At 41.5% G+C, this 19,375-nt stretch overlaps 1 protein-coding gene across 3 annotated transcripts in view; it reads left to right on the top strand.

Annotated features, from left to right (window-relative positions):
• PARVA (parvin alpha) overlaps positions 1-19,375 on the top strand; it is a 54,181-nt gene that overhangs the window by 16,404 nt on the left and 18,402 nt on the right. For 2 of the 3 annotated variants that reach the window (XM_015863945.2, XM_015863946.2), the window contains exons 3-5: positions 17,098-17,187; positions 17,287-17,357; positions 17,989-18,091. In XM_015863945.2, the coding sequence (XP_015719431.1) occupies positions 17,098-17,187; positions 17,287-17,357; positions 17,989-18,091 (264 nt within the window). Of the gene's footprint in view, positions 1-8,612; positions 8,745-17,097; positions 17,188-17,286; positions 17,358-17,988; positions 18,092-19,375 lie in introns of those variants that run through there. The other variant, XM_015863947.2, reaches the window with a different exon arrangement.

Below are 19,375 nucleotides of genomic sequence, written 5' to 3'. Positions count from 1 at the left end.
CTGTCAACACTTCTTCCTTCTGAGGAGCAAGCAGACTTGTGGGGCAGAAGGTTCAGTCAATTTAAGCTGCCAGTACGTGGGCCAGGAGAGATAATAGCCCTTCTTGCATTTTTTTAACATTTGCATTCAAAATACAATAAATTGAATAGGCTGCATGGAGGGCTGTTTTTCACTGTTTAACTTCTGGTTCAGCTCCCCCATGAGACCCAGCAAAGATCTGCTGGACATACCAGCTCTGGCTCTGTGCCTCAGATCGTAGGGTAGGGAACCGGGTAGCCACAGAAGTGCAGGTGGGGAGGAAATGTCAGCAGCAGCAGCACTGAGGTGAGAGAGTGGATGGGTGACAACATCCAAAGGCTGGGGGTGACAGACAGATGTACAATTTGACAGGTGACCAGCTTGCTTCACAGTGAAGGGCTGAGCCCTGGCATGTTTGTAGAGCTTATTCAGGCAGAGAAGGGGATGGACTGCAGCTTGTGTCTGGGAGCCAGCAACCCCCATGTGCTGGCCCTGGTTCTGTTCTGAGGCTGCAGGCAAATTCTCATTTTTGTATGTTTTCCATAAAACAGTGATGATGATCATTATCTGCATCAGAGTGATACGGTGTGAGGCCACCACAGTTCTTTAACAACAGGGATTTGTTGGCCCTTGTTTGTGCCCAGAGTCAGCAGATGCTTACCTCCATGACAAGTGTGAGGTTTTACTTTGTTCTTGTTAATGCCATAGAGCAACCGCAGCTATAGAAAAAGGGTTTGAACACTATCCTGGCTGCTGCAAGACCTGTCAATAGCAATTGGGCTGCACAAGTGACTAAGGACCGCGGTTCTCTGACTTATGTTGCAGTACTAATGAAAATGGGTGTATATGAAGAAAAGCAGGAGCTTTTGGGTCTGTGGTTATGTCTGGAGAGCTAACAGGAAAAGTAGGGTTAATTTGTTCACAAATGTAATGTTTCATGGAGTTTTACAACTGAGTTTGGAGCTCCTTGGGAGATCCGGTTTTATGCTTGAGCTGAAGAGTCATTCAGCTGTGCATTCTCACCTACCTTTATCTCATTCAGACTAGAAATAAATACTCAGATGAATTGAAGTTTGTATTTCAGAATAGAGTTTTAAAGCAAGGTGTAGTGGTATTATGATTTCTTTTATCAGTACTCCGCATCATAACATCATGGCTTTCTAAGGATGGATACAGATTTCCATCTAGATTAAGCTGCCAACATAAGCTTTGCAATAGCCCAGAGATTGCCCATTAGATAAAGCTGAAATACTGATCACTGCCAGTATTCTAGAGAAAGTCAGATAGGAACAGTTCTCATTATTAGGTCAGGGCCTGCTGAATAGAGAAAGGGGGAAGAGCCACCTCAGGCGGTCAAGACTCCTTGGTGCTAGATAGTTTCAATTTTGCTGTTACAAACTATCCTAAAGGCATGTGCTGACAACATGTAGCCTCTATAGGATTTAGCTGCAGGGATAGATTCCTTCTTATGCTGTTACTCACTTAAGGGATTATTTGTCAAATTCTGCAGAAAGAGAGCAAAGAGTGCTTAATCAGTTACTGCTAACCGCTTTAGTAATTCCTGACTTGGTCTCTAGAGGGTAATCTAAAAGAAGAGGTGGAAGTCAACGTGACACAAGCATTATAGGAGCTTGATTTTTATACCTTTATAGTGGTTCTTACAGGCCTCCATCAGAAAGGAAACAAATGATCTCTTTAAAGCCAGTGAGACCTTCCTCTTAAACTTGGTCTTTCAAATGATATGATGTATGTTGTGTCAAATAGATCATGAAAAACAGAGGTTTGTGGACCCAACACCGCAGTCAGTAATGAACAGAGAAAATGAAAAGAAGCTTCTTCTGCTAGTACTCATCAAGGCAGACTGTGAATCCAGGTAGGAGCCCTGTGAGGCCGCATGATGAAGTGTTAGGTCACCCAGGTACTGACCATCAAACGGCTCCTCGCATAGAGCAATGCACTTGGAACACTGATACCAACATTTCTTGGATTAAAATTCAGAGTTCAGGGATTCAGAATCAGTACCAGGACTCCACAGTAGGCTGGAAAGTTACCTTTCATCTCACTGTTCCAGAGTGTGCCTGCATAAGGAAGCGCTGTAAAGTCTTGGAGACAGGCTGTCCAGCCCACAGATGCTCTCATGCAGTTCTGTAATGGCCTGCAGGAGTCTGGAAACAGTCCTTGATTTGGGATCGCCTTATCAGCTTAGTCAGTGGTGCTGACAGTGACAGGACAGCACCAAACAATGGTGTATGTAATGGTTATATACACTGACAAGCAAGTTAGAGCACTGAAAGTGGAATGGAATAGTCTCTGTAATGGATAAGAAGATCTTTGTTTTGCTGCGCCTACATGGCAGTTTGACTTGTTGCTCTGCATCTGTTTGTGTGTGTAGGGCTGGAGGAGTGGAGCCTTGAATACAAAAGACTCAGAAGACTTTGCAGCAGGACACAAGCCTGAAACTCAAACAAATGTGTCTTGATTTGTTGAACACAGTCAGATCTGCATTAAAAAATATGAGCCCTTCTCATGAGGTACTTGTATTTACAAAGTCTTGTACCCTACTACTCCTTGTTTTTGATAGGTATGCCGGGAATTTCCTTTTTCACAAACAATGCCTGGTAGAAGCATGTTTCCGTGACTAAAGCTGTGATGAGAGCATCTGCCTTGTCTGGTTCCAGGAATAACCTACACATCAACTATGTTCTGCCAAGAACACAGGGACTGGTTATTGAGATGAATGGTTTTGGTTAATATGCACCACAAATTAGGCAAAAAGAGATGCCTATGCATTTCAGTTCATAGATAATTATCAAGAAATTGTGTTTGGAGAAAAATAATGTACGGTTGGGGAATAGAAATGTAAGCCTTGGACTTCCTATCCTTAAAATATAAATCACTGCGAGTTCCAAAGTGCTCGCATGACTCATATGCGGAGGTCATAGACCAAATTTGCTGATGGAGGCAGGATGAAACAAACTCGGCTGCATTTTTATGATACTTTTCCTGCTGCTCCCAGCGTTTTATTTACCCAAAGTAATACAATTTTCCAGAGAAGTGTAGCAGCTCTAACATATGGAACTGCTATCCAGTTCACTGCATAGGTGCAAAACGGCTTGGAAATGGCAGTGTGTCAATAAATAGCTTACTGCACGTCAGGGAAAGTAGTCTCACAGGAACCATCTTGCCAGCTTGGCAATATTCTAGGAGAGGAGATCGCAGGATGGAGTTGGTGTATTAATGCAGTTTAGTGAATAGATCCCAGACCTAAAGGAAATCCAACTCGAGTAACACGGAGACTAAATGGAAGGCAGGGAGAGAGTAAGAATGAGGGGCTTGTTCATGTGCAGGTCTATAAATCAAGGATTTTTTCTTTACACTGGCACAAACTGTGAGCCTGTTTTGGATCCCCTTGTAAATCACTCGCTGTCGTTTTTTCACTTAGGAAACAATACCATAACATGGGGCGGACTATTTAGTAACTGATTATGCTGCCTTTACCCTTACTGAGTCATATTTTTGTGCTGTGAGAGGGATCAGCAGGAGCCAGGATTGGGGTCCGATCTGCAGACTGCTTTTATGTCACTTATCTTTCGCTGACTTTCAAGTCTTGTCTCTGTTTTCAGAAGCACTGTTGAGTTTAGATTTCAAACCAGTGTTATTTACACAGAAAATGAGAGGAGAATAATTCCAGCATTAGGTCTGAAATGTCAGCATGTAACAGCGAGCAAGGCTCTGGGTGAAGGTTTCACACCTGAGTAAAGCCTGGTTTGATGGCAGGGAGTGGCTCCTGTTGTTTGAGGCTGCTTTACCAAGCCTTCAAGTGGGCTGACTGTATGCACCTACATTTGTTGTAAAGTTACTGTTTATGATGTAAGCTGTAAAGAAGTGTGCATATTTACAGCTATAACATCATTCTCTTTCCTCCATGTGTTTAAGGAAAAAAGCTCCCTGCCTGCATTCGGTAACACTCGCCCCTTGAAGGTGTGCTGCAAATAGCAATAATGTGCTGAGGGAGCTGTGCCCCCCCCCCCCCCCCAGGTCTTGTCAGCATCTCCTGAGCCACCTGTCAGTCCAGTATAGGTGATGCAATTTTGTCAGCTAATTTTTTGCAGTTGCCAGGTAGATCTGGTCTGAATTGCCCCTTTTGAATGACATTTGTCAACGCTCTCCTGTGTTATTTGGGAGGGATAATTTTACATCTGTAAATATAACTGTGATGCTTGTCCCACCTCCCTTTCATTGCATGGTCTGTTTGAGGGTGAGTGATCCACTTCTGGATTTTAGCTCTGGTAAATGAGAAAGGGAGGGGATGTTACGTTGATGTCGACATAAAGATAAAATTAAGGTGTCTGAGAAGGCAAGCTTTAGCCAATAGAACATGCTTTGGAAAGTCACAATTAAATCTTCACATTTCAGTTTTGCTAAGTGAACAGTGCACTGCTTGGGCAGCATCTTGGCATTGCTTCACAGAGCTTCGTTCTGGTTGTGAAAGTGATGCAGAGGGGCCTTAAACTGGGGCTGCTGGAGAAGCTGGGAATTTCCCCAGCGCAGTGAAATCTCAGCCTAAGGTGTGAAAGTTTCACATCATACATGTCCTCACTTCTGTAGACCGTGGAATGTGAAGAGCTTTTCGGAGAGTTCAACAATTGGATTTCAGAAAGCGCAGCAGGCCCCTGAGACCTTCAGTGACAAAGCTGTGCCACTCATGCCCCGATCCACCCTTGAAATCTCAGATGCCAGCCTCACATAATCCTCGTGAGGAGTGGGGAAGGCAGGAAGCCTGTCTGGAGATGCCTTTTCCCTGACTGCATTTATGCCGTGACAGCATTTGGTGCTGCCAGAGATCCAACCCGTAATTTCTGGGTAGCTGAGCATTTTATGTGATTCCCCATTTGTATGACTCTGTGTTCTGCTTGTGTATAACATGAGTTCTGCTTTCTCATCCTCTGTGTACGTGATTCCTGGCATTGCAAATTCAAGCAGATTAGATTTAAATTTTTTTGCAATGAACCTGCATCGTTTTCTATGCTGCATGCTCCTGAAATAGCCTGGGGGGAACTTGATAGGCACTATTTGTGTCTGTTATGTAGAGATGTAAGAAAAGATCTGATTGCTTTCTTCTTTCTTTTGTTACCTCTTTCCTGTAATTCTAATCACCATTTTACTGTAGTATTACACTACTAAGGAAGGCATGATTTCAAAAGGTGGCATGGTTGCCGTATTTGGAAGTGGTCATACTTAAAGAAAAAAGGCTTGTTGGTCTTTACAGCAGATTTTCTCCTTCTGACAGCTCGGATCATAGTGTGCAAAGCAGAGACAAATGTGATGTGATTCGCTGACCACAGGTTTCATTCATCCTTTCCTGGTGCTGCTTGCTGACCTCAAGAGAATACGATATGGGCACCACACTGCTGTGCTGCAATGAGCTTTACTGCTGAAAAGCGGTTTGTATGAAACCAGAAGTGGATGCTGACACTGCGATGTATTGCATGTAGCGAGGGAGAAAAGGACTGGGGAGATTTGGCAACGTTTATTACAGCAGTGGTGAGATACTGGGAGTGTTCTACATCGCTCCTAGGTCTCTGTCACTTTGGCATAGAGCACAGTGAGTGAGGCAGAAGCATTAAGGAACTGGCCCTATAATTTTCCTGTTAAAATCAATCAGTAACAACAGTAAGCCAAATTCTCTTCTGATATCAATCCATGCTCTTCTGTTGGCTGTGCCCACTTACAGGAGCTGAGATTGAGGCTGCTGCTTCCTTCTCAGTCTTTCTGATGACCTAACACAAGTAAAATAAAAAAAAAAAACAAAACCACAAAGGTTTTAAACTAAGACAGGGGAAATTTAGCTTAGATATTAGGAGGGAGTTTTCACTCAGAGGGTGGTGACACGCTGGAACAGGTTGCCCAAGGAGGCTGTGGATGCCCCATCCCTGCAGGCATTCAAGGCCAGGCTGGATGTGGCTCTGGGCAGCCTGGTCTGGTGGTTGGTGACCCTGCACATAGCAGGGGGTTGAAACTGGATGATCATTGTGGTCCTTTTCAATCCAGGCCATTCTGTGATTCGATGAAAAGTCTCAGGTCTGGGTTGTTGGCCTGTATGTTCAAATTGGAGGCGTCAGTCCTCGTGCAGTCAACACTTTGAAGAAGATCCATGAATGAGGTTAGGTAAAAATGCCTTTTTTTCTTACTATCTGGATTTTCTCAGAACGTAGATAATTTTATCCCATTTGCATCAAACATGCAGGTAGCTTTAGAATCCTGCATCTGTATTGTTTCTAGGGAAGCAAAATAAAATTACAAATGACAGTAATTGACATTACATGCTTTAATTAAATTTCCTCCTCTGTGAACCAAAACCTTTTAACCAAGCATTGCAGTGCTATTTCTGTATTTATTTGTTACATGGGTTAATGTGCTATGTGGCAGATACGGTATTTATCCATTTTCACAAATTAAGCTATCAGTGTCATGTTGCCTTTGAATTGTTTCCTGTATTGATGGCTGAAGCCACTTGAAAAAGGCTTCAGTCCTCCCTGGCTACGCTTCTGTTTTTACAGAGATGAAAATGGTGGGCTTGGAAGCGAGCCCTTAGGAGCAGTTGGGGGAAACGGTCGGCCCAGAGCACCGTACCCATGTGCTGCTTTATCCTGGCAGTGATGGCTGCCGAAGGAGTGGGGAGGCACAACTGCCTGCGTGATAATTTCCTTGCTGCTGCTGTTGTTAGATTATAGGAGTTAGAAATTAAGGCCCGCTTGAGTTCGTGTTTGTGGTAAGTGAAAATGGATTGCCGAGGGTATAATTAGAAATTCCTCTCCTTGGTGTTCCTGTCCCCAAACCGTGCACTTCAGAGCTGCTGCTGTTAATTTCTCACCAGGTTACACCCCTTGAGAAAACAGCTTTGCTTGAGCCAATTCAGAGCTTTCTTACCCTGCTGTAACTATACCTGTCAAAGCAGTTTGCGTGGATGCGATCTTTTAGCTTTTAGATACAAAAGCTCATCATAAAAAAGATAGCTTTCATTTACTATTTTTGTAAAGACAGCTATTTTTGTGGATGCAAAAGAAGCATCACTTTATAATTAGTCACTTAGGAAATAGGTGTAATAGACGATACAAATTGTGGCTGCTTCAGACTTGGTGAATTTTTTTAACACCTAGAAATATCTTCAGCATCCTTCTTGATGGTTCCCAGTGGAACTTGATTTTCCTGAGCTGTGTTTACTTTATGGTGGCAATCCTGCTTGGGAGGTATGTGGGACACTTAGGATTCTATTCAGAGATGAAGAAAAGAAAAGCTTGGTAAAGAAATGCCAGCTCAGTATTGTCCTGTAATTGAATGCTCGTGTTAAGCAGTTCAGCAGTCCAGTTTCCCAGTGCCAGAAAGCAATGGGACTGCAGGAGTTGGAGTGGGGAATTCCATTACGGCTTCTGAGTAGTGCAGCAGCAGCAAGGAGAGGTGCCCATGGGAATGACCCAGTAACTGCAAACTGGTGTGTATCAGACTCCCCAGAGCTGGTGAAAAGTGTGACTTCAGGAAGGCTCGGTGTCTCTTTTTTTGCAGGAGATCACTTCTGAAATGAAACCTGTGGGGGGGAGGTGTTGTGTAACATGGCTGAATAACTCTGAATGAGAAATTTCTCTTGGTTTTCCATACTTGCCCTTGGGATGGTAAATGGAGTTCAGCTGGAAACTAGAAAGGTACCAATTTCTGCTGCTTAAAAGTGAGTTGGGGGTTTATCACCTTCCTCATCCCCCCTCTAAATGGAACAGGCACTTCACAGCTTCTGAAAAGTTTTAATTTGTGGAGCTCTTCATATGAATTTGATTTTTGTCCAAATAATTGCTCTAGATGATCTTTTCTTTACTGTCTGTCCTTGGGAGGACCCATAGCCAATGGAAGGCTAGTTACTATCTTACCAGTAGTTTATTATTCTTTTGATGGCTCTTTCCTGTTCTTTCCTCCTTCCTTAGATTATATATTCTTTTTCGGTTTTAGAACTTTATCTCCTTCCATCTGAGTTTTCCTTACCATTCATTAGTTAATAGGGAAGCATTTGTAGAAAAAAGAGTCCTAAGATCAAGACCTGAATTTGCTCACATCATGCATGCATTTCAATTCTGACAACAGGATTTAAGGATGCTGTAGCTTTTGTTGACTTCAGCCTTCACCCAGACTTGGTTTCCCCCCAAAAAAAAACCAACAGAAAAAAGCTTCTTCCAGTACTGCCATGTCTGTGCCCAGACCTTCCCTATGCTTTAAGGGGAGCTGTAAATAAGAAGTTATGTGCAGTAGGAACTGACTATGAGATGAGTAAAAACATGTGCCTTAGACGTGCCATTTGAGTGTTTTGTTCAGTTATGTGACAGATAACAAAAGCACACAGTCAAAGCTGCAGCCCGGCGTTCAGAATGCAACTCACCAAGCTGCAAAAAGCAGATTTAGCTTCTTTTGCAGATGGTCTATGAGTCTCATGTGGCATCATATTAAATTATATAGGCAGTCAGCCACTTGTTCTGAAGCGATGCTCCGAGCTCAGAGTTGCAATGTGCTTGGACCATTCTGTTGGAAAACAGGCTCTAACAATACGGCTCTGAAGAGCAGCAGTGAAGGGGCCTGCAGAGCAAGGGGCTTCCAACACCTGCGAGGCTGTGGTTCTCCCTTGGATGCACTATGAGGGTGGCCTGGCAAACCTACGATGGGCTGTGGAGCGTTTTGCCCTAAAGGTAGGAGATTAGACCTGGCTCATTCAATTATTTCTTGTCTCTGTCTGTGCGGTGTCTTAGGAATATTCCTTTCTGACCTTGTATTTTTGTCAGTGGTAGCTATTTTTGTTTGGTAGCAATTTGACGAGAAGACTGGGAGTTGATTTTCTCCCTGCTCTTGTCAGGTTTCATTTTCCAGGGAGGTACAGAAGAAAAAATCCAGTCGTTTGTTCATTCTAAAGGCTATTCCCTGAAAATATTTCTGCAACACGAGTGAGTTTTAATTAACTCTTTCACCTCATGGTATTTCATGTGAGTATATGTTTCTGCTAAGTTCAATTTGGTGCACATTCAGTCCTTAAGTAGTACTGGATCCAGTGTGAAAATAATGATTCTTATCAGCTGAATATCCACCCAGGGAAAATTGTCTGCTGTAGTCCAAAATGTGTTTGAGATGGGCTGTATCATGCACTAGGCAAGTTTAATATTCGTGCTTAATAAAGTGAAAATTTGATACTACTAAGCATTTCTTAATAGGACTAGTACCATAAAAGCATTTATGCCATCAACAGCTGAAGGATGTTGTGTACTTCTGGGCAATTCTAAATGTGTTAGTGCTGTAAAAGGAAATACATTTAAGGTTATTTGGATGCTTGGATTGCATTTGTTTTGTGTTCACCTGCAAAGTGCAAAATACTGTATCACAGCTACTACTGGTATGGATGTTTTGCTGCTGAAATTGATAAACTGGTAGTGCCAGGGAGCCGTGGATGCATTTCACAGGTAGGAGTGTTACACAGAAGTGTTTCCCACATCTGATGGATTTGACAGATGGTAGCAAGGAGCTGACTGCAGTGCATGTGCACTTCAGGTCTGTGGGTTTACCCCTACAGTGCTGGTGCTTACACTGCTTGCAATTCATTTCCTGATATAAAACATCTAAGTGCCATCATCAGATGGGCACCTCAGGAAGGTGGTTTTTTGAGATGGAACATTTAGACATGGGAGCAGCTTTTGGAGTTCTGTGAAGAAATAAGCAGGATCAGAAACATGCAGGAAGGTACCAGGAAGTGCCCTTGTAGGGCAAGGCACAGGGCTGGATAAAAATCACTGCTGCTGAAGGGAAGGGGGGGGACCTTGCTGCTTACAGCATGACTTTGGGAATTGAGAGGTACAGCTGTTACTGTCCATTCTGTAACACTGCAGACAGATTTTAAGGCTGTATTTCTAAGTGCCTACCCTCCATTCTACAAGTGCAGTTTGTGTCTTTAGAAAGGAGACATTCATTCCTTAATCTATAATTACATTGCTTTCTACTCTGGACAGTGGGATTAATGATACGGTCTTCTGTTGATAAGATATTAAACCAATTAATTGTCCTATACGGTCCTCAGCCTAGGTTGGTGACAGTTGACTGATTTTCTGAGCAAATAGAGAACTATCTCTGCTTTCCTAAGCCAAACAGAGTTTTCAGTTTGTTCCAAAACCTGCCTTACATCATCATCTTGCACTTTTGTGCAACTGCATGTTAGCAGAACGCCACAACCATTCTAGTGACCACAGCACAACTGGTTAGTAATCTCCTAAAACACAGTTTGGATGAATGCTTGGCCAGCTCTAGGAGCTGCAGCTTGGAAATTGTGCTCATGTATGATACATTAGCCAATTCTCAGTCCTTATTGTTGAAATGCAGCAGTTCTGACACTTGCTCTTTTTTTTTTTTTTTTTTTTTTTTTGCCTTCTTCAAAAATAAGGTTTATCTACACAAGAAGAAAAGAGCAAGAAATCCAGGAAATCCGCAGCTAGTTACTGGTGTACCCTTACATTCCTAAGAACTATTTTGGGGTTTTCTCTTAGGAATAGCTAGAACTTGTCGAGCTGGGAAAGACTGCTTGGAACAGTTATTTGGTTTTGTCTTTTCTGCGTGAGCACCGCTTGTTGATGTTGGAAGAGCAGCTGCTAGCTGGATGGTGATTGAGAGAACACAAGGCAAGAGTCAGCCCTTTAAAATCAGCTTCTCCACAGTGTTGTGAAGAAATCTACAGCAACCTGTTGGATTTGTAGAATGAACAATTACCTCTCCTTGGTTCTGAGGTGTCTCTGACTTTCTTTTGGATGTTGATAGCTGCTGATTTTATATAACTCGAGAGATATCGACTTCTGCCCTTGGTGAGGAGAAGACAGATGCTCTTCCTTCTGTCTCAGAATTGCCTCGAGTGCCTCACATAGTTTTGAGATGTGCAATATCTCAATTAATTGGAAGCTGTAGGTGTCAAAGGACTTGTTTCAATGAAATATCTTGTCCTAAGGGTTACCAGGTGCAGACCAATTAACATCCTGCAGGAATCAAGGCTGCTACCAGTGTATCTGAGATGAATCTTTGGAGTTTTCAGGCAGGGATCAGATTGAGCACAGCACATTCTGCTGTGGTCTTGGAACAGTTACAGCGTTTCTCATATACATGCTTTGTTCTTCCATGGGGGAAAAATAGACTCATTTGAACTCCCGTGTTCCTTCATTTGCAAAGCAGTTATGTAGTTTTTCTTCAGTCATATGTAAAACACTTCTGTAGGGTAAGAGGCTTTATGCAACATCTGCAGATGCTGCTTATATATTTTAAAAGCAATATTGAGAGGATGTGCTGAAAGAATGAATGGAATGACTGACATCTGCTTTAGCTCGACACCACACTACTTGTTACCTCTTAGAAATGACAGGAAAATTCAAAGAACTTTCATCCCAAATGAAGAATGTGAGCTTCAAGAAGCCTTGTGACATGGTGCAGAAAATTGCATGTATTTTATAGGTGGCTGAATTTGCTCCCTAGTCAGCAGTTTTTTACCCACTTAGACCAGAGTCTTGTCAATCTATAGAAAGTGTTTTCCCCACTAACTGGGACAAGGAAAAGTAGAATGAAGTAGGGACTGAGGCAGCGTTGCATGCATGAAAGTCAAATTAAAGCATTTCTCTCATAATTATTTCTTTTGTGAACAGCATTTCTGCTGTTCTTTTTGTCTATATGCCGTGTTTGGTTTAATGGAGAAATGAGAAAAGAAAATGTATTCATTTTTGGAGGCTGGGTACTAATGCAGTAACATTAAAGGCAGGCACATTGTTGTCAGCCAGTTTGCATATTTATTTACTTTTACAAATGGTTGGCTTGGAGTCAGCAGTTAATGGAATGAGAATGATGTTCCTGTACAGATCATTTCCTGAGAAACATTTTCAATTACAAACATATCTCTGCTTTTCTTTCCTCATTTGTTATGTCTTGGAGAATAAATGGGGAGTAGCATTTACAACTTAAGGTTTATGTTCTGAAGACAATTTTAACAATGATCCCAACATAAAAAGGGCCCTTTGTAGTTGCAGACATATGTTTATGATGTTTTGTGCTGTGAATATTGAATTTCTGGTGGACGCTGTGTCACACTCTGCAAACTTGTAAACATCTATAAATCCATTGGATCATTTTAGTACCATGTGTAATGCAGATTTATTGTCTTTTGTGTGGATTTCTTTTGTTCTGGAGTTGAAGCTGAGCTGCCAAAATCCATATTGGATGAATTATGTATGCAAGAAAATTAGGCAGTACCATTTTAGATTAATATTTTCTTTTCCCTTTGTGGACTCATAAGATGCACACACACGAGCGTTAGAAAATAGCATTTTGGATAGCCCAGAAAGTAATTGCATAAGTTTGCTTGAATAAACAGAATCATTCTGTAAAAGCTTAAACGTGGAGGTTTTGAAAGGAGTTTCACTGTCTGTTTTTCTCTCTCTGACCATCTTAGGTAATTTGGATCTCTTCTCACATTTGCCAATACAAACTCAGAATTACTCTGCTGGAATTAAATCAGGGGATAAAAGTGGAGTATGTTGAGAGGGAATAGGAAGCGTGCTGAGCCAGTGAGTGAGTATAAACAGCATCAGCCCACAGAAATCTGTGCAGATGCAGCCATTTACACAGGTCTGTGTTGCAGTCTCTCAAGCCAGTAGAGGTAATGCTGTCCATTGTGCACAAGTGGGTGTGAAAGCAAGGCATCAGGGTCATGAGCCTTCATCAGAAACTTGTGCCCAGGAAAGAGAATATGAAACCAAACCCAATTCATCTAAATTTGGCTGAGCTACAACTGATCAGATATCTATGTCTGTACAAGAACTGCAAAGGCATTTCCTATTAGAAAACAGCACGTTTCCAAATGGATGGTAGTTTCTGGCTGCTTAAATGTATGTAGCATGTGTGTGCGTGTTTGAACGTGTGTATATATACAAATATCCAGTGCTGCTCTGGCAACATGATGTCTGCGGCTGGCCTTCCATGTGGTGCTAGTTCCAGGAAAAAGTAGCTGAAGATAGAGACGCTGCCTATAAACCCTCTGTCTGCCATAGTAGTTTACAATGTGAGGTAGTCTTACTTGTTATTTGAAGCCTATACTCCTGGAGTCATATGAGTGTCAACAAGCCTCAGATTCCCAAAAAATAAAACTCCCTGAGAATGGCACAGAAGGCACTGAATGGAAAACTTTCGTATTAAAAAAAAAAAAAAGCAATTAAAAAACTCCAAATGCATGTGAGTGTGTGCACATATATATACTTATATATATTTATACATATATATTCTTAGAGTTATGTAGCTGTATATATTTAAATCTCCCTCCCCCACCCCCACCCCTTTTTTTTTAAGATTGAGTTTAGAAGTATTATGTCGCCATGCTCCTGCAGCATTAGTGTTCAGCTCTAGGTAATAAAAAACTAACAGAATTGATCCCTTCCTGTGGTAGCCCTGGAGTAACCTAGGTTTGCAAGTACGGAATCAATTATCTGGAAAAACATGGCTGAAGCACTTATAGGAGAGACCATCTAACACTGCATCTTGCTGTATTTATTTTGTGATTCTTTGGAATGAAGTACATGTAAGTGTGCATTGGGCAATGTGGCATTTTGGAGATCAGTTAAATAATAAGATGTGTTTTATTCAAATCAGGATAACAGTAAGCCATGAATACTAAGCAGGGCAGCAAAAAGCCTTCAGTACACAAAATAAAGGAGTAAAAAAAAAACAAATGAAACTCTAATAAATACAACGTGGAGCAACAGGCTGCATGTACTAGAGGAATTAAGCCAATTTAAACCGTATGGGCAGTACTCCACTTTCAGATGTGCTCAGCTTCCAAGGGTTTCAATGGCAGTTGGAAGCATGCATCAAAGGGCAGCGTCTGGCTCAGAGAACCCACGCTGGATTTGATAGCATAGGTTTATGACCTTGTAATCCTAGAGCATCTAAAACAGTAAGAACTTAAAATAGCTGCCGTAGTTGCTGCTGATAAAAGCTCGTGGGCTCCCTGGCTGTAGGGCCAAGTTTGGTGCTGGCGTGACACGAGGAAGTCTGTTGACAGCTGATAGCAGTGGAGTTGTGCTTGATTACATCACAGTGAATTTGGCGCGTGGAGCCTCATCACAAGTCTGAGGAGAAAAGCGTCCGTTCCTTATCCAGAGGTAAAATGGAAACTTCCACACTGCCAGTCCACAGAGATTTCTCTGGGCCTTGCATAATCCCTTGCTTTAAATGAATATTCTCTCCTCAGCTCCACTTGGCATCCCTGGGCCTTTATGCCGCAAGGCTCAGAGGGATCTCACTATACTGTGCTCTAAGTCACTCCTCAAAGTATCATGGAAAATGAGGTGATTTTATATTAATTTCAGCTGCTGCAAAAACCATCCCAAACCTGTGTGCTTTGTATTAAATTACTAAATCAAGTGGTTTTCAGGAAGAGTAATTAAAACAAATTAATGAAAGGCAGCAGAAAAGTAGGTTCCCCTGCTGAAACTGTGGTATGCAAACTAGTAACCTCAGTCACATTTTTGTGGTTCCTCTGTAAGCACCTAAGTGTGTAATAGTGGTTTGTCATGGAAGTTTTTCGATGGAAATTCTTAGAAAGCGTGGTTGTGTTACTTAATACATTTTCTCTCCCATTACGTACAGCTTGATGTGATGCATATGTTCTTACATCCTCAATTTAGTAGTGCTCTTCATCTGCAGTAAATCTTCTCAGTACTGGGAAGGAAATGAAAAAGGTACTCTTGGAGCAAGGGTTACTCCCTTGTGTTTTCTGCTCTTGGGGGCAGGAGGCAGGAATGTGGAGCCAACTGGCTTGGAAGGACTTGTTTTTACTGTGCTCACTGTTGGGCTCAGTGTGGAAGAAAAGCTTTCTGCCTAGGAACCCCTGTGTGGAAGTCCTTTGTGAACTAAATAGTTCAGAACAGAAAGATTTCCACTCGGAAGTTTTCTGTGCACCGATGTTTTCATGTCTGTAGCAATTTGGAACTAAAATGGAAAAAAAAGCAAAAGAGGTTAAGAAAAGCAACAAAGATTTTCTCTGAGGAGTGCTAGCAGTTCAAAAAATTGCCATTAAGTGTAAACAGTTGCTGAGATTGTACATATGAGCCCAAATTCATCCCTGCTACAACTGCTCAGAACTCCACGGAGTTACACAAGGGATGAATTTGGTTCATTGCCCTCAGCCTTCAGTTTTAGAGGCTGTTCAACAATCTAGGGGTCTGTTATTGTCAGTGTGATTTTATTACTCCTTACAGCTGCTTATGTCAGTAATTTAGAGGTGCACAGGCAGGGTGAGTGTGTGAACTTTCTGTTTTAATATCGAAAGTGGTGGATTTTTCAAAGTAATTTTTTGTACTATTCCAAGTAATAAGCATTCAAGTAGCCATTCCCATTCCTGCCATGAATCTTACGCAGACGCCTGAATGTAGCTACACAGACCCTTGAAATGCGCATAGGCATTTCATCTGGCAGAGCACAAAACATTTCACTGAGCTTAGAAAAGGTTTGGAAAGTTTCAGGTACTGTTATCACGCCAACTAGTTATCACGGTGTTCATGTGAAGTTTATATTGCTTATTGCACACAAGATGTTATGTTAGAGAGGCAAATCTGTTTTCCAAAAGCTAATGTATGGGGCAGTAATTGGGCCACGGACAAAACATAGGATGTCTGTTGTTGCTTTCTACTTCTCTGTTTTCATAAAATCACAGAATCACAAGGTTGGAACGGACCTGCAGCCACCTGAATCTGTAGTACTTATGCAGGATGATAAATTTACTGCGCCTTAACCTCTGATTGAGACAGTTGGGCTAGCAACCATTTCTGTTGAGTATACTGGAAGGGGAATGTTCCAAGGAATGTGAGTTATGGGTCATTCAGAAGACAGTGTGCCTCTTTCCTGGCTTTGTAAATCAAGTTGCACTGAGTCCTTGATTATGAAGCACATGCAAACTTGTGCAATCACCAAAGTGGGCACCCTCCTTGCACGATGATATGTATCCTTCCATAGCTGTAGGATCAGTGTACTGGCTTGTTTGTATTTATTATCTTCTATTCTGAAGGCATGCTTAGGCAGCAAAGGAATCCTTACAACCTGTTAGAGTTTGGGTCATCTAGAGGCATGAAGGTAGTTGCTCTGGACTTTGCCACATCTGCGATGGGTACGGTAATGAACTAGTGGCAGGATTATGTGATTACTTCTCTGTATCTCTCTGTTCCTATGTCTTCAGAGCATGCATCACAAAGGCATTGATTTTTGCAACTTTAGCTGAGTAAGAACTCATCCATCATTTCTGATAATTGTGGGGTTGTCCAAAATACGAGTTCTTGATTTACTTTCTCATCACCATGTCCAGCTTCTTTTGCAGCCAATGTCTAGACTCCACGTCAAGGTAGTACTATTGAGGGTTCATTATCTTCTCCCTGCATCCTTCTGCTGTATTTCAGCAGAACAGAGCTCAAGGATGCAGGCCAGAAGCATCCCACAGCCTTCTCCAGCTGGTCTCTGACCTGAACAATGGAAGGAACTGTGTCCTGGAGGACCATGCTGCCACCGTACCTTCAGTCCTAAATAGTTGGTCTGGAAACTCCTGTGTGGATGGATGGGTGGCCAGACCTGGCTGTTCTTAAGGAGCTAGACTTAAAGCATTTCCAGAGCAAGGGTGACATAGCTGACAACAATAATCATTTCCCTCAGGTGAAATGATTCATTAGTTTTAAAGTGTTGGGACCATTAATATGTGAGTGAGCCTCTTAAAACTTGGGACAACAGGCCTTGTTCTGAAAAAGCTTTGAGAAAATTTCATTGATTCCACTACCATTAGCCCTGCTGCTCAAATGAGTAAAGGTTTGTTGGCTGAGCTTCCCATTTTTGTTAGCTATACTTTATTGCTGTAATTACACCCAGCGGCTTATCTAATAGACTCATGTTCTCATAAGGAAATTAATACAATTAATACTACTTTTAGCAAGAGTGAAATAGCAAGTAAAATTGAATTGAATTTGACCAAGCTCTTCTTTTTTTACTTCCTAGTATCTGAATTACAGGAAGAAGGAATGAATGCCATTAACTTACCTCTCAGTCCGATTCCATTTGAACTAGACCCTGAGGACACTATGCTAGGTAATTCACAACGATTTTACATCTCGATGTAAAAGCTTAATGTAAAATAAAGTGTCATGCCTGTAATTGTTTCTGATGTCTACCTTTTAAACCTTCCAGAGGAAAATGAGGTCCGAACGATGGTCGATCCAAATTCAAGAAATGACCCAAAATTACAAGAACTAATGAAGGTAATGAAAAGCATGCAAACACTTTCAATGTATTTGCATGAAAATGAAACTATTTTTAATGCTATCCCTGCCTCTTTCATTTGAAAGCTTCAGAGCTCTGTTTATGTATTAATTAAACAAAACCACATGGTGCATACGTCCCAGTGAACCAGACAGGTTAATTTTTGCTATAGCTGTGGCACAGTAACACTTTGGATTAAACTCCCAAGTCCCGATTCTTGGTCCTATCCACCCTCTCAATGTAAAATCATGCTGACTTACCTCATAGTCTTTGTAATTCTTGGGATAAGAATTTCAGCAGGAAGCTTCATTAGAATCAACTTCAACACTTTAATTTATGACAAAAATGTTAAGATACTACTGAAATCAAATGGCAGATTTCACTTCAGAAAGCAATGTGTGAGTTGTCTGTCTAGACCTTGTGGAGCATTGACTCAGCCACCTTAGAAGTGCTTCCTGAATCCTTCCTATTTTCATCTGGTAGTATTTCAGACTGATTGTACTTGAAATTCAAGCATTGCAGCTTTGGTATTCTTTCTGCTCAGTATTTTCAACATTGTACAAAATGACATGTGTTTTAAATTGCAAATGAATAGCATATAATTCTGCCAAATTTGTGTTTCCCATATAGGTATTAATTGACTGGATTAATGATGTGTTGGTAGGAGAGAGGATTATTGTGAAAGACTTGGCTGAAGACCTGTACGATGGACAAGTACTGCAGAAATTATTTGGTAAGAAAAAATTTATGTGCACGTGTTGGGTCACTTTGTCAGTAAGTGGTTCACTTGTTCCTACTTAGGAGCCTTGGTGTCATCTTACATTTATGCCACTAAGTGATATAAAAATAGCTCTGTATTATGAGACCCTTGAGCAATAGCCTGCATGCACAGTCCTCATAGCTACAGTGCAATGTATGGTGCTCTGTAGTTGATGAGAACGGCATGAAGTCTACCAGGGGTGATAGAGGGTGCTGGGTTTCTTGTCTTGGCAGCAGAATTCACTCCAATTGAATTTATTATCTGCATATGTGCTGTACAAACTTAACAGTGTTAGAAGTGGAAAGTAAGTTTAAAAGCAAGGATATTTTCAGTACAATGGTGGATGTTTTTAATCTGGTCTGGTTCCATACTGTAGTTTAGTCACATCTTGGAGTTCCTCTGGAAAGCTGGAATTTCTTTCTGATTTGATGTCTGGCTCTTAACATTACTGAGGTAATGATACCCGGTGGACTGCAAACTGAACTTCAGCTGAGAAACAGATAGAGAAAAGAAACTGCTAATACAGAGCTGGCATATGCTTTTTTAACTGTTGGCTTGAAAGCCACTTTCTTAGTTATTACAGCTCATAAAATCTCCAGTAAATTTCTTTTCAGTATCTTAAATGAATCCTGAAACATTAAGAGCACTTCTAATAAAGACTACACAGACTATTCCCTTCTTTGAATGGCTAAGCTATTGAATAGGTTGTGGTGGAATGGATATGACCCAGATTGAGCAACTTGATTCTTATGGGCAGGCCTCCAGTGACTTCACCCAAACCCCCAAAAATGCAAATCAGATACAGTCTGAACATGTGTCCAGTGATCTGGCATTTATTGATTTCAGTGGAATCTTTTCCATTATCCTTGCTTCCTTGTGGATCGAGTCTGTGCTAACTAAGATTCTGATCTTGTGAGACTGTGCTTAGACTAATTTCTGTTGAGGCATGAGAAATTCATGGAGACAGCAACTTTTCAGGCAGAATTCAGAGGCTGGCAGATTCACTTTATTTGGGAAGATACACAATTGACTCCAGCTGAGAACAAGACCAGCTTTTACCAAACTTGATAATATATTCTTTTGCAGAAGAAAATTGATAGGTGATCAAATATTTTGTGTCCGATGTTGTTATAAGGAAGCTTTTATTGCTAAATTTTCATCACTTCATAATTAATGTTGTGAGGTTCCTGGCAGTTTGACAGAACATTAGCACTATCTTTTATAGCAATTATAATGGAGATTGTTTCTCTTCCCATG

The sequence above is a fragment of the Coturnix japonica genome, chromosome 5, assembly GCF_001577835.2.
Source record: "Coturnix japonica isolate 7356 chromosome 5, Coturnix japonica 2.1, whole genome shotgun sequence".
In the NCBI taxonomy this organism is placed as follows: Eukaryota; Metazoa; Chordata; class Aves; order Galliformes; family Phasianidae; genus Coturnix; species Coturnix japonica.
Note: the sequence above shows the minus strand (reverse complement) of the source record. Positions and strands in the feature narration are given on the sequence as shown.